Source organism: Lipotes vexillifer, unplaced genomic scaffold (genome assembly GCF_000442215.2).
Source record: "Lipotes vexillifer unplaced genomic scaffold, Lipotes_vexillifer_v1.1 scaffold316, whole genome shotgun sequence".
Classification (NCBI taxonomy): Eukaryota; Metazoa; Chordata; class Mammalia; order Artiodactyla; family Lipotidae; genus Lipotes; species Lipotes vexillifer.
The window spans coordinates 1,140,478-1,155,033 of record NW_006780802.1 but is presented as its reverse complement, the minus strand read 5'-3'; the positions used below and the strand labels follow the sequence as shown (position 1 = coordinate 1,155,033).

At 37.3% G+C, this 14,556-nt stretch overlaps 1 protein-coding gene and 1 non-coding gene across 2 annotated transcripts in view; one reads left to right on the top strand and one right to left on the bottom strand.

Annotated features, from left to right (window-relative positions):
- MLLT10 (MLLT10 histone lysine methyltransferase DOT1L cofactor) overlaps positions 1–14,556 on the top strand; it is a 206,377-nt gene that overhangs the window by 114,928 nt on the left and 76,893 nt on the right. The window contains exon 8 of the mRNA XM_007454170.1: positions 11,923–12,175. Within this exon, the coding sequence (XP_007454232.1) occupies positions 11,923–12,175 (253 nt within the window). The remainder of the gene's footprint in view (positions 1–11,922; positions 12,176–14,556) is intronic.
- TRNAE-UUC (transfer RNA glutamic acid (anticodon UUC)) lies at positions 13,470–13,541 on the bottom strand. The gene has a single exon. It is a non-coding gene; the product is annotated as a tRNA-Glu (tRNA).

The following is a 14,556-nucleotide window of genomic DNA, read 5'->3' as shown; positions in this document are numbered from 1 at the left end:
GGTACGGAATGCAGGGCGAGCCTGCGGCGGCAGAGGCCAGCATGACGTTGCACCAGCCTGAGGCGCGCTGTGCGTTCTCCCGGGGAAGTTGTCCCTGGATCACGGGACCCTGGCAGTGGCGGGCTGCACAGGCTCCGGGAGGGGAGGTGTGGATAGTGACGTGTGCTTGCACACAGGCTTCTTGGTGGCCGCACTGGCAGCCTTAGCGTCTCATGCCCACCTCTGTTGTCCGCGCTGATAGCGGTGGCTTGCGCCCATCCCTGGAGCTTGTTTAGGCAGTGCTCTGAATCCCCTCTCCTCACACACCCCGGAACAATGGTCTCTTGCCTCTTAGGCAGATCCAGACGTTTCCCCGGACTCCCTCCCGGCTAGCCGTTGTGCACTAACCCCCTGCAGGCTGTGTTCACGCTGCCAAACCCAGTCCTCCCTCTCCCAGAGCTCCAACCTACCGAAGCCCAAGCCTCAACTCCCAGCCCCGAAAAATCATTAAAAAAAGAAAGAAGAGAGCAACCAGACCAATAAACAAATCCACCAGTGATAACAAGCGCTAAAAAGTATACTGAAAAAAAAAAAAGAAAAAAAAGGAAAACAGAACCCTAGGACAAATGGTAAAAGCAAAGCTATACAGACAGAATCACACAAAGAAGCATACACCTACACTCTCACTAAAAGTGAAAAATGAAAAAAAAAAAATATGTATATTAAAAAAAAAAAGGAAGAGAGCAACCAAGTCAGTAAAGAAATCTACCAGTGATAAGAAAGTCTGAATATTAAACTCTAAATATTAAACTAAGATAAACATAAAATCATAAAGGAATTAGATGCAGAAAGCAAACTCCAAGTCTGCAGTTGCTCCAAAGTCCACCGCGTCCATTTGGGATGATTCTTTGTCTATTCATGTATTCCACAGATGCAGGTACCTTAAGTTGATTGTGGAGATTTATTTTGCTGCTCCTGAGGCTGCAAATTTCCTGAATTTGCAATTTCCTGAAATTTCCCTTTCTCTTCTTTGTAGCTCCCAGGGTTCAGCTTTGGATTTGGCCCCCCCTCTGCGTGTAGGTCACCTGAGGGCATCTGTCCCCCATCCAGACAGGACAGGGTTAATGGAGCAGCTGATTAGGGGGCTCTGGCTCACTCAGGCTGGGGGGTGGGAGGGGTACGGAATGCAGGGCGAGCCTGCGGCGGCAGAGGCCAGCATGACGTTGCACCAGCCTGAGGCGCGCTGTGCGTTCTCCCGGGGAAGTTGTCCCTGGATCACGGGACCCTGGCAGTGGCGGGCTGCACAGGCTCCGGGAGGGGAGGTGTGGATAGTGACGTGTGCTTGCACACAGGCTTCTTGGTGGCCGCACTGGCAGCCTTAGCGTCTCATGCCCACCTCTGTTGTCCGCGCTGATAGCGGTGGCTTGCGCCCATCCCTGGAGCTTGTTTAGGCAGTGCTCTGAATCCCCTCTCCTCACACACCCCGGAACAATGGTCTCTTGCCTCTTAGGCAGATCCAGACGTTTCCCCGGACTCCCTCCCGGCTAGCCGTTGTGCACTAACCCCCTGCAGGCTGTGTTCACGCTGCCAAACCCAGTCCTCCCTCTCCCAGAGCTCCAACCTACCGAAGCCCAAGCCTCAACTCCCAGCCCCGCCCGCCCCGGCAGGTGAGCAGACAAGCCTCTCAGGCTGGTGAGTGCCGGTCTGCACCGATCCTCTGTGTGGCAGCCTCTCCACTTTGCCCTCTGCACCCCTGTTGCTGTGTTCTCGTCTTTGGCTCTGAAGCTTCCCCCCCAGCAGCGCCTGTCTCCACCAGTGAAGGGCCTTCCTAGTGTGTGGAAACTTTTCCTCCTTCACAGCTCCGTCCCAGTGGTGCAGGTCCCGTCCCTATTCTTTTGTCTCTGTTTTTTGTTTTTTCTTTTCCCTACCCTGGTACATGGGGAGTTTCTTGCCTTTTGGGAGGTCTGAGGTCTTCTGCCAGCATTCAGTAGGTGTTCTGTAGGAGTTGTTCCCCATGTAGATGTATTTCTGATGTATTTGTCGGGAGGAAGGTGATCTCCACATCTTACTCTTCCGTCATCTTGCAAGTCTCTATAATTCTTTTTATACATTTTTGGGTTTGATTTGCCAATACTTTGTAGAGAATTTTTACATCTATTTCATGAGTGATACTATTCTGTGTTTTCTTATAATGTCTTTATCTGTTTTGATATAGTATTGCTGTCCTCATAGAGTGAGTTAGGAATTATTTCTTCTGCTTGTTTTCTGGAAGAGGTTGTAGAGAACTGGTATAATTTTTTTCCTTAAGAATTTTGTAGAATTTACCAGTGAACCCATCTGGTCCTGGTGCTTTGTGTGTTTTGGTGGGGTGCTTAATTATTAATTAAATTTCTTTAATAGATATAGGCCTGTTCAGATTGTCTGTTTCTTTTTGTGTGTAAAATTCCTTGATTATCCCTTAATATCCATGAGATCTGTAGTTAATGTTCTGTCTTTCATTTCTGAACTACTGTGCCACCAGGGAAGTCCCTGCCTCATGTATTTAATGTTTTGTTTTTAGGCACATACACATGAAGGATTGTTGTGTCATCTTGTAGTCTTCATACCTTTGTTGTTATATAATGTCACTGTTTATCCCTGTTAACTTGCCTTGCTGTGAAGTCTACTCTGTCTGAAATACAGCTATTCTTGCCTTGTTTAGATTAGTGATAGCATGTTATACCTTTTTCCATCCATTGATTTCTTCTTTTTTTTAAATCATGATGTGTCTATATTTACTGTACCTGAGTCTTGCTTTTTGATCCACTCTGACAATTTCTGTTTTTTAATTGGCATATTTAGACCATTTATGTTTAGGGTGATTGTTGATACAGTTAGGTTAGTATCTACAAAACTTGTTACTGTTTTTTATTTGTTCTTGGTCTTTGTTCCTGTTTTTGTCTTCCACATGTTTTCTAACTTTTGTGGTTTTAACTGAGCGTTTTATACGATTCCATTTTCTTTTCATTTCTTAATATATCAATTATACTTTTCTTCATGGTTGCCCTCATGCTTGCAATATATCTTTACAGCGTATCTAAGGCGTCTTTCAGTAACACTATACTGCTTCATGGTAGCACAAGTACCTTATGATAACAAAATATTCCTAATTTCTCCCTCCCATCTTTTCTGTCAATGCTGTCATTCATTTCACTTATACATGAACATATATAAGCGTATGAATGCATAAAACTATAATCAAATACATCATTGAGCAAGCTATCTGTTAAGGTCAATTAAGAATTTAAAAAATCAAAGTTTAATTTTACCTTCACTGATTCATTCTCTGATGGTATTTTTTATGTAAATCCACGTTTCTGACCTGTTTCATTTTCCTTCTCTCTGAAGAACTTTTCACATTTCTTGCAAGGCAGTCCTACTGGCAACAAATTCTCTCAATTTTTGTTTGTCTGAGAAAGTCTTTGTCTTTCACTCTTACAGGATAATTTTGCAGTGTGCAGAATTCTAGGTGGTTTTTTTTCTCTCAACACTTTAAATATTTCACATCACTCCATAGTTTGCATTGTTTCTGAAGAGAAGTCAGATGTAATTCTTATCTTTGCTCCTTTGTAGTTAAGGCTTTCCCCCCTTCTGGCTTCTTTGAGTGTTTTTTCTTTTATCTTTGATTTTCTGCATTTTGAATATGATATGCCTAGGTGTTGTTTTTGTTTGCTTGCTTGCTTTTTGGCATTTATCTTGCTTGGTATTCTCAGAGCTTCCTAGATCTGTCATTTGGTTTCTGACATTAATTTGGTTAAATTCTTAGTCATTATTGCTCAGATATTGCCTCAGTTCCTTTGTTTTCCTTCTGGTATTCCCATTACACCTATGTTACACCTTTTGTAGTTGTCCTGTGGTTCTTGGATATTGTTCTCTGTTTCATAGTTTCTTTTTCTCTTTGCTTTTTATTTTTGGAAGTTTCTATTTTCATATCCTCACGCTCTGAGATGCTTTCCATAGCCATGCCCAGTCTACTAATGAGCGCATCAAAGGAATTCTTCATTTTTGTTATGGGTTTTTTTATCTCAAAGAGTCCTTTAAAATTTTTTTTTAGAATTTCTTTCTGCTTACAATATCCATCTGTTGTTGCATGCTGTCTATTTTTTACGTTAAAACCCTTAGCATACTAATCATAGTTTTAAAAATTTCTGGGTTGGTAATTCCCACAGTCGTGCCATCTCTGTCTTTGGTTGTGATGTTTGTTTGTTCTCTTCACACGGTCTATTAGCCTCTTAGTGCACCTTGTAGTTTTTTGTTAAAAGATGTATATGATTTACTGGATAAAAGGAAGTGTGGTAAATAGGCCTTTAATAATGTGATGGTAAGAGGGACAGGAAGCATTCTATAGTCCTATGGTTAGTTCTTAGTCTTTTGGTGAGCCTGTGCCCCTGGACTGTGAACCTCACACGTGATTCTCACCCCCTACCCTGCTTTGCTGGGACAGGATACTGGTGGGGGTTGTAGTTGGGTATTTCCCTTCCTTCACATACTTGAGGCTCTGATACAACCTCAGCAGGTTATGCTCTGGTAAAATATATTCTCCTGATATCAGGCCTTATTAGGAAGAACAGAATACCTTGGCATATTAGAATAGTTCCTTTCTGCCTCCCCTGCTGGAAGCATGAGTGTATATTTTTCTTCTGGTATTCACTGTCAAGACTTGGTGTAGAGCTCCTGGAGGTAAAACTTGAAAAGTGTGAGGGTCCTCCTGGAGTTCTTTTTTTTGTTTGTTTTTAGTTTTTGGGTTTTTTTTGTTTTTTTTAATGAGATCTATCTCTGCCTTACCTTTATCTTTTTAAAAAAATAAATTTATATATTTTATTTATTTATTTTTGGCTGTGTTGGGTCTGTTGCTGTGCACATGTTTTCTCTAGTTGCGGTAAGTGAAGGCTACTCTTTGTTGTGGTGCGTGAGTGTCTCATTGCAGTGGTTTCTCTTGTTGTGGAGCACAGGCTCTAGGCACGCAGGCTTCAGTAGTTGTGGCACACAGGCTCAGTAGTTGTGGCTCCCAGGCTCTAGAGCTTGGGCTCAGTAGTTGTGGCGCACAGGCTTAGTTGCTCCGCAGCATGGGGGAATCTTCCCTGATCAGGGCTCGAACCCATGTCCCTTGCATTGGCAGGCAGATTCTTAACCTTTGTACCAACGGGAAGCCCCTCCTGAAGTTTTTAATCTCTCAGACTTGTCCACACTGAGCCTTCAACAATTTGTCAATTATACTTGAGGTTTTCCTACCCTGATACTGGTTGCCATTGAGATTTCTGTTTGGGTACACTCCGATTCTCTGTATCTGTCTGTCTGTCTCTCTAATTTTGGTGGCAGTGGTTTGCCCTGTGACCTCGCTTCTCTGATGGATCTAAGAAGAGTTATTGACTTTTCAGTTTGTTAGGCTTTTTACTTGTTAGGATGGAATGAAGACTTCAAAGTTCCTTATTACATGCTGACCAGAAAGTGCTAATATGGACATTTAATGCTAAAAAATTTGTTCTAAGCCCCACTTACAAATTATATGTTGTATTTTCATTTTTACTTAGTTGAACAAATACCTTATGGTTTCTTTTGATTTCTTCTTTGACCATAGGTTACTTAGAAGCATTTTATTTACTTTTGAAATATTTAGGGGTTTTTCATGTGTCTTTTTGTTGATTTCTCTTTTAATATCTTTGTGTTATAATTTCTTTAAAATTTTTTTGAGATTTTCTTAATGACACAGAACATGGATTATTTTGTTTTTCTGTGTGCTTTTCAAAAGGATGTGTATTTATTCTGCTCTTATTGTATGAAGTTTTTCTATAAATATCAGTTAGGTCAACTTGACCTATATTGTTTAAGTTCTTTATATCCTCATTTTTTTTGGTCTATTTGTTCAGTCAGTTATTGAGAAAAAGATATGAACCTCTCTTACTATAACTATACATTTTGCTGTTTCTTTGTTTTCTCTATTCAGTTTTTGCTTCATTTATTTTGAAGGTCTCATAATTGGCAGAAACATTTAGGATTTTTATATCCTCTTGATTAATAGACCTCTTTATCCTGATAATATTTCTTGTTCTGAAGTGTACTTTGTGTGATATTAATGTTGTGAATTCAGCTTTCTTTGGATTAGTGTTAGATTGGTATGTCTTCCCCATACTTTTAATATCTTTCTGTATTTATGTTTTAAATGGGTGTCTAGTAGACAACATAAAGTCTTGAGTTTCTTTTTTCACTGTTACAATCTGTCTTTCAGTCGGGGTGTTTAGGTAATTTACATATAATGTGATTATTGATATGGTTGTATTTAAATCTATCCTTTGTTAGTCCTTTTTAATTTGCCCATTATTTCTCATTTTCCTATTTCCTTTTTTTTCTCATTGAATATTTTGTATGATTGCATTTTGGCTGATTAGTAATAATTGTTGTATTATTTTATTAGTTGCTTTAGGGTTTGTATATCTTTAGCTTGTCACAGTCTGCCTTCAAGTGATATTATACCATTTCACATATTATGTAAGAACCTTACAACTGTGTACTTCCATTGCTACCCTTTTGGCTTTGGGCCTGTTTTTGTCATGTCTTAAAATTTTTACGTATTTTATAAACCTCACAATTCATTGTTATTATTTTTGCTCTAGATCATCAGTTACCTTATAAAGAGACTTAAATAATTAAAAAGTCTTCTGTATTTATCCATGTAATTACTGTTTCTAGTGCTCTTAATTACTTAGTGTACATCCACATTTCCTTTGTTGTTTTCCTCCTGCCTGAAAGACAACCTTTAGCATTTACTATAGTGTTAACCACTGGTGATTAGTTCTTTCAGCTTTTTTATCTGAAAAACAATTATTTTGCCTGTGTTTTTGAAAGGTATTTTAGTTCGGCATAGAATTCTAGGTTAATGATAGTTTGTTTCTTTTAGTACATTGAAGATTTTACTCTTCTCTTTTCTAGCTAGCATCTTTTTCATGAGAAATCTGTTTTCATCCTTATCTTTGTTTCTTAGCACATAGGCATATTTAACCGCCCCCCCCAGCTGCTTTTATCATTTTCTGTTTATTGTCGGTTTTTAGCGAGAAGCCATATGATTATGATGTGCATTCATGGCATTTTCTTTATGTTTCTTATACTTGGGGTTAGTTGATCTGTAGGTTTATAGTTTTCATCAAATTTCATAGTTTTTCTATTATTTCTTTATTTATTTTCTTTTTCCCCCCTGCTATTATTATTTTTAAGTCCCTCCCCCCTGCTCTTTTTTGGGTACTGCAGTAGCATGTACATTAGGCTTCTTAATGTTGTCCCATAGCTTACTGGCACCCCTCCCCCCCTTAAAAAGTTTTCATTCTTTTTGTGCTTCATGTTTGATAGTTTCTGTGCTGTATTCTAAGAATTGGGCTAGTGAAAAATGTGACTTTTATGAGAGACTTGAATAGTATATAATTAAAAAAAAATTTTTAACAAGCATTATTCTGTTTCACCATGTTGGTGAAAGGCAAAGCTATTGGTTGTTTTCCTTCCCTCTGCCTCCTCCTTCCAAACATGGATTACAGAGCCTTGTAGAATAAAACCTAGGGCAAACATACCTTTAAAATATAATATGTTATGTTCTAGGTACTGCTGTGGGTAGTTTATCTCACTTAATTTTTGCAGTAACCTGAAAGAAAGATAGCAGAACCATTTGGAAATCAGGTAAATAAGGTTCAGTGCTGTATGCTTACTTGCCCAAAGAGGTAAAAGTGAAAAGGTAGAATTCCAGCCTATGTCATAATTAATTCTATGCTTAACATGGCCTCTTCACTATCTCACAATATTTTAAAATAAATAACAATTTGTTTACTTTGACCATAAATATAATTTTGAAATAGTAGTTTTTGGTGGGAATTACAATACATATTTTTGACTCTATAATCCAGTCCCTGATTACATGTAATCTAATAATTTGTATTCTATTAAATATATTTTATTCTCAAGATTCTAGGTATGATAGAACTGTGATTTCCTTTTACCTTTACCTGCTTTCACTTTCAACACTAAGGTTTGGTTGACTCTGGGGATTAGCAATAATATTGTCTATGTAGATCTGGCAACCAAGAAGAGTAAGGTCAATTTACAGGCAGTGTTAATTTATTCAATAACTATTTATTGAATATATAATGAGTGCTTATGTATCAGGCACTCTTCTTAGGATCCATCATATTTGTATTCCCATACCAAGGAGCTCACGAGCCTCAGGGAGAGGAAGCAGATACTGATAAAATAACAAGTTCATACAGTATGTCACTGTGTCTTAACTACATGATTCCAAGTGTGTTCTAGATTAAAAAATAAAAATTAAGGTCTCTTAATAGAAAAGACAGCAATATAGTTTACCTTAGTAGTTCAGATGGATAGTTTCTGTAGTTTCAATTTAGTTTTGGGACCTTAGACCATTTATTTCACATTTATAAACCTCAGCTTCCCCATCTGTTAAATGATGATAATGAACTGAACTTATAAGCTTGTTGGAATTAAATGAAGTAATGCTTGTGCCTGAAACATGATAAACAGGCAATAAACATTTGTTATTTCACTCTTCAAAAAAAAAAATATAATAACTGCTATTTCTTTGGTTACCTCTGATAGCCTTTGATTAATTATGAGTCTAAAAATTTCTGTTTGAAGTTAGAAATATTTTTTTGTTCCTAATTAATGCTATTTAGTAGGTATATTGGGTTTGCATCTCATCTGAGGACTAATAATTGTATTTGGCCATGAAACAAAAATCAAACACATTGTAGATGTCTATTTTGAAAGATTGATTAAGTTGCCTGTAAATCACAAAGTGTTTATGCGCTTCTCTAAAGACTATCAGTATAGCCAGATATCCAATTTTCTCTCTAGTGGAAAAGAAAAAAAAGGAAGGCTATATTTTACTTAGTTGAGTACCAATTGATGTAGTTAGTTTGTATTTTATGGTCAATTTACATGAATATGTATTTTTTTTTTTTTTTTTTTTTTTTTCCTTGCGTTATGCGGGCCTCTCACTGTTGTGGCCTCTCCCATTTGCGGAGCACAGGCTCCGGACGCGCAGGCTCAGTGGCCATGGCTCACGGGCCCAGCCGCTCCGCGGCATGTGGGATCTTCCCGAAACGGGGCACGAACCCGCGTCTCCTGCATCGGCAGGCGGACTCTCAAGCACTGCGCCACCAGGGAAGCCCATGAATATGTATTTTTAAGCACTATAGTGGCTCTCAGAGCAATGACATGCTAATGCTATGAGAGTTACTTAGGTTGTGAAACTGACTGAGGAAACAGGTTTGTGATGTTGGGGGCATGTATAAAATGTTTTTTAACTGTTAGAATCTTCAGCTAAAGTTATTTTTGTTAGTTTTGTTTTTTTTCTTACTAAGAAACCTGTGGTATCTTTAAAAAAAAATTATGTATATTTTATTTATTTATTTATGGCTGCGTTGGGTCTTTGTTGCTGCACGCGGGCTTTCTCTAGTTGCAGTGAGTGAGGGCTACTCTTCGTTGTGGTGTGCGGGCTTCTCATTGCGGTGGCTTCTCTTGTTGTGGAGCATGAGCTCTAGGCATGCGAGCTTCAGTAGTTGTGGTGTGCGGGCTCTAGAGTGCAGGCTCAGTAGTTGTGGTGCACGGGCTTAGTTCTGTGGAATGTGGGATCTTCTGGGACCAGGGCTTGAACCTGTGTCCTCTGCATTGGCAGATGGATTCTTAACCACTTGTGCCACCAGGGAAGTCCCTGTAGTACTTTTTTTTTTGAAACTTACAAGGTGTTGAGGTTTGTAAAAAATAAAATGTTATGGTTTTATTTAATATGACTTTGGTCACTGAAATTTGTTTAATTTTCATTAAATGCTTTCTTTGTAATACCTTCTCTTCCAAATATCATGTTTTCATTGGATTTATGGACATATTTATACTTCAGGGGTAAGCAGGTATATTCTATTAAATGACTGGGAAAATTGACCAACCCTAATTTAGGTTGTTATGTGGAAACAGCATATTTCTGTTGTTGGTATTCTACCCAGTTTTCTCTCCTTTTCCTTATTTGACACATAGAGTACTTGAATGAAGAACACCACTGTGTTTTCCTTAGATGACTTTTAAACTTTACTAGGGTTAAATGAGTGGGTTGGAAAATCTCAGGAGCAACTTGAATTATTGGAAAAAAATATTGGAAAAGTGAAGTGTCAGGTGATTTTGAAAGTGACCTGTCTGGCTGGGAAAGGTAGTCATCCATGAAGTTTAATCAGCTTAAATATGATTGTTTTGTTAAATGGGAGTGTGTTTCCTCCTGAAATTTAGTTTGAAAACGTTTTTCTTATTTGTGGATTATAGTTTATTACAATAGTGATTAGTTTTTTTATGAGATCATAATGCCTCTTGTACTTGATGGTGAAAATCTGTTCTTGGCAGTGAGATGATGTGGGGTGCAGCAGCAACACCGGGCAAGTAGCAGAAGAGTAGTAGTAAAGATTTGGTTTTCAAAACAGTAGAAGTTTCCTCTTACTCCTTTTTTCTGAACACTGATTTGCTAACAAACCTGATTTTTATCGTCACTTTCTCATTTTTAAAATTTTTCTGATGTTTTGTACTGAGTGGTTGTTAATATGTGGCTGATTTCAGTTTTGCATATTTTCAGATTTTTCACTTGTGTTACATTGGAGATTTCAGTTAGAAGTATTAGAAAATTATTTATTTATTCAACAGAAATTTAGGGCTAGTTATAGTTCAGACACCAGTTTAACAATGGCAACAAAAATCCCTGACCCTTTGGACCATATAAATCTTTTTAAAATTAATTAATTAATTTATTTATTTATTTTTGGGTGTGTTGGGTCTTCGTTTCTGTGCGAGGGCTTTTTCTAGTTGCAGTGAGTGAGAGCTACTCTTCATTGTGGTGCACGGGCCTCTCACTGTCGCCTCCTCTGTTGTTGTGGAGCACAGGCTCCAGACACGCAGGCTCAGTAGTTGTGGCTCACGGGCCTAGTTGTTCCGCGGCATGTGGGATCTTCCCAGACCAGGGCTTGAACCCGTGTCCCCTGCATTGGCAGGCAGATTCTCAACCACTGCGCCACCAGGGAAGCCCCCATATAAATCTTTAATTTCAAAGCATGTTGATTAATTTACATCTGGCATCACACTCATAGTCATTTAATTTGTCATTATTTGCATGCACCTTATATTAAAATGATTATTAAAAACTGGAAACTGTTTAAATTTGTCTTTATCTTGCTTTGTTTCCCTACCATAACTAATTATAGGGGGTGATTGTGAATCAATTTTATGGTATAATTGTACTTTTCATTTTTTTAGAAATCTTAACTGCAAAATGTAACTGTTTCCTCAACTTAATACTGGGAAGAAATCTTTTCTGTTTCAAGGTTTTAAATATTTCTCTTTTGAAAAGCAGCCTTCACCTGAATTTAAAAAATTCTTGCTCTGACCTGTGCTAGATCTGTATAATATCATGGATATAGTCCAGTAGTGAAATTGTAGTACCTTACTTCTCTCTAGTTGTTGCCTTTCAGTGATGACACTAAAGCTGATTTTAATTTCATGTCTAAGAAGTAGATTGTTCTTGTTGAAAATTATGTTGCTTGAGAAACAAGTATCTTCTGTATTGCTTACTGTGTGTCACTTAATAAATACAACTAATATGTACTTTTACTAATTGCTGCAATTTGATGCTCAGTTGTATTATAAATTATCTACATTTTTAAAAGAAATATTTGTACCAGACTCTAAAGTAAATTGTTCTTACCTGATTTTCTTAGGCAGACTGACATGTTTTTATAACTGAAACTTTCATATGTTTATCTTTCAAGTCCAATAATTATTTATTATTAATGTGCCATCTTTTTTTCCCCCTGTAGCCAAATTGTAATCAGTTCTTTTTCCTTTTACTTCCTTTCTCAATCAAAATGTTAGACTTATACAAGCACTAGCAGCAACTCTATATCTGGATCATTGAAGCGCTTGGAAGATACTGCAGCACGATTTACAAATGCAAATTTCCAGGAAGTCTCTGCGCACACTACTAGTGCAAAAGATGTTTCAGAGGCTAGAGGGTCAGAGGGCAAAGGGAAGAAATCTTCAGCTCACAGCTCAGGTCAAAGGGGAAGAAAGCCTGGTGGAAGAAATCCAGGAACGACTGTATCAGCAGCTAGTCCTTTCCAGCAAGGTATTAATTATGATATTTTAGTTGAAATACTTGTTCTTGTGATGATCAATATTAGTTAAGTTTTATAAAAGAATTTACCTTTTGCTTATAGCTATTGGATAATTAGAGATTATTTTATGATTAGATGCTATAGTAAGATTACTTCAAAGACTAGTATTCCTTCTTCAAATGTTTCTGGGAACTTTGCTTTCTTTTTGTGTTATGACCTGTGCTTCTAAAGTTGAACTGTAATTTTTTTAATGTTTAAATAGATGTGGAATAAAGTTTAAGTCTGAGGAGAAAAACAATAAAAGCTGGAGTTTTCCTTTCCTTTCTGCTCAACAGAAAAGTCATTCTAATTTATAAATTGTTTTTATTTGTCTTTCCCAGTTGAACACTAAAACGGTTAAGGTATACATTTTCAGTAAGTGAATAAGTACTCAGTAATTTTTAGGGGAGCTAAATAGTTCTTGGTAAATAATACTTGCTGACTATTAATGCATTTATTATAAAGCTTGAAGATGAAAGTAGAATTCTGCTCAGCCTACATATCTTTTGGTAATTATGGCTGCTGTATGTACAGGATGCCCAGCTAGTTTTGAGTTTTAGTTAAACAACAAATTATTTTTTTCAGTGTGTGTCCCATGCATTTATTTGGGACATACTTATACTGAAAAATAATTTGTTGTTTAACTGATATTCAGAATTAACTAGGCATTTTGTGTTTTATATGACAAGTTTGTTTTATGGAGAACAAAATAACTCAGCTAAACCTTAGAATACATTAGCCCAATATTCTAGGTTTTTATTTTGAAATAAATATGTTGAGAAATGTAAGTGCTAAAACTGTTCGAGACAAATACATTTAGTAAAATAAAGGCCTCCTCTCCCTCGCCCCCACCCCAGCCCTTTGTCCCCTAGGAGTAAATGAGGGAAAAAGTTGTCCTTTTCTTTACCCTGTTAAAGCTTTTGCTGAGAATAAAAATTATACCCAGAATTTACCAGGACATAATTTGAATATGTAGAGAGATGCTTAGTCTGCTGACGTCTTCATTAAAAAGTATATTCATATATTTTTAAACTAAGTTATTTTGGGCTTCAAGATTTTCAAGTCCTAGTTTTTTTTGTTTTTGCCTCATGTAACAAAAAGTTAGACAAGTAGAAAAGAAATGAAATGCTAAATTTGCTGTTTTATGTTTAATAACTTTACTGTATATTATTTTTATGATACTTTGGAAAACAAATAGTAAAACTGTAGTTTTTGGTTTTTTTTGTTTGTTTGTTTGTTTTTGCCACATGGGTTTCGGGATCTTAGTTCCCTGACCAGGGATCAAACCTGGGCCACGGCAGTGAAAGTGCCAAGTCCTAACCACTGGACCACCAGGGAATTCCTGTAAAACTAATTTTTAATGTAACTTCATTCACGTTTTGAATGTGATTAGCAGAATTCAGTCATCTCTTCTCTATAATTAAGGCCTTATTTTGTACTTCTAAAATTGCATTTTTGAGTTTTTAATGTTATCTTTGAAGTACTAATTCATTTAGAAAAGAGAGTTCTCATTTTCTTAAACTTCACAATATTGGAGAGTCTTTCCCTGCTTCTGTTAAGATATGATAGAGCACGTGTTATGTTTTTTATTTTTTTTTATTTTTTTTTTATTTTTTTATTTTTTTGCGATATGTGGGCCCCTCACCGTCGCGGCCCCTCCCGTTGCCGGACGCGCAAGCTCAGCACCCACGGCCCACGGGCCCAGCCGCTCCGCGGCACGCGGGATCCTCCCGGACCGGGGCACGAACCCGCATCCCCCGCATCGGCAGGCGGACTCCCAACCACTGCGCCACCAGGGAGGCCCACGTGTTATGTTTTTATATCTGAAGTAATATCCTGAAAAGTTTTAAAAGTTGAAATTTAAAGGTAGGGCATTTAAGGTAATTTTTTTTTTTTTTAATTGCAGGTAGTATGTGAATTTTAGAAAATACACATTTAAAATATTGTGTATACTAAGTGTTTTAAAGTATTTGCTATGCTGTCGTGAGCTTTTAACACCAGCTGTAAAAACAAAAATGTGCAGAAAGAAAAACAGATGGTGACAGATCAGAGTGGATAATAAAGAACTTCTTTATAGCTGTTAATTAAGTGGCAAATTGCAGTTATCCTTAAATGATTGACGTAATGTAAATGGCTTCTTAATATGTATATATTTTTTTTATACAGAAATGGCCTGAAAATGGTCACATCGGTACAAGTAATTTTGTAAATCAATAAGGCTGATATTCTCTTGAAGGAGTTAAATTTTAGAACTATTAATTTTTTTTAATGAGCCATTTTAGAAGAGCTTAAAATTTAAAAACCAAAGCCTTGAGACTTTAGTTAAAAAGAAATTATTTCTTATGTGTAGGGA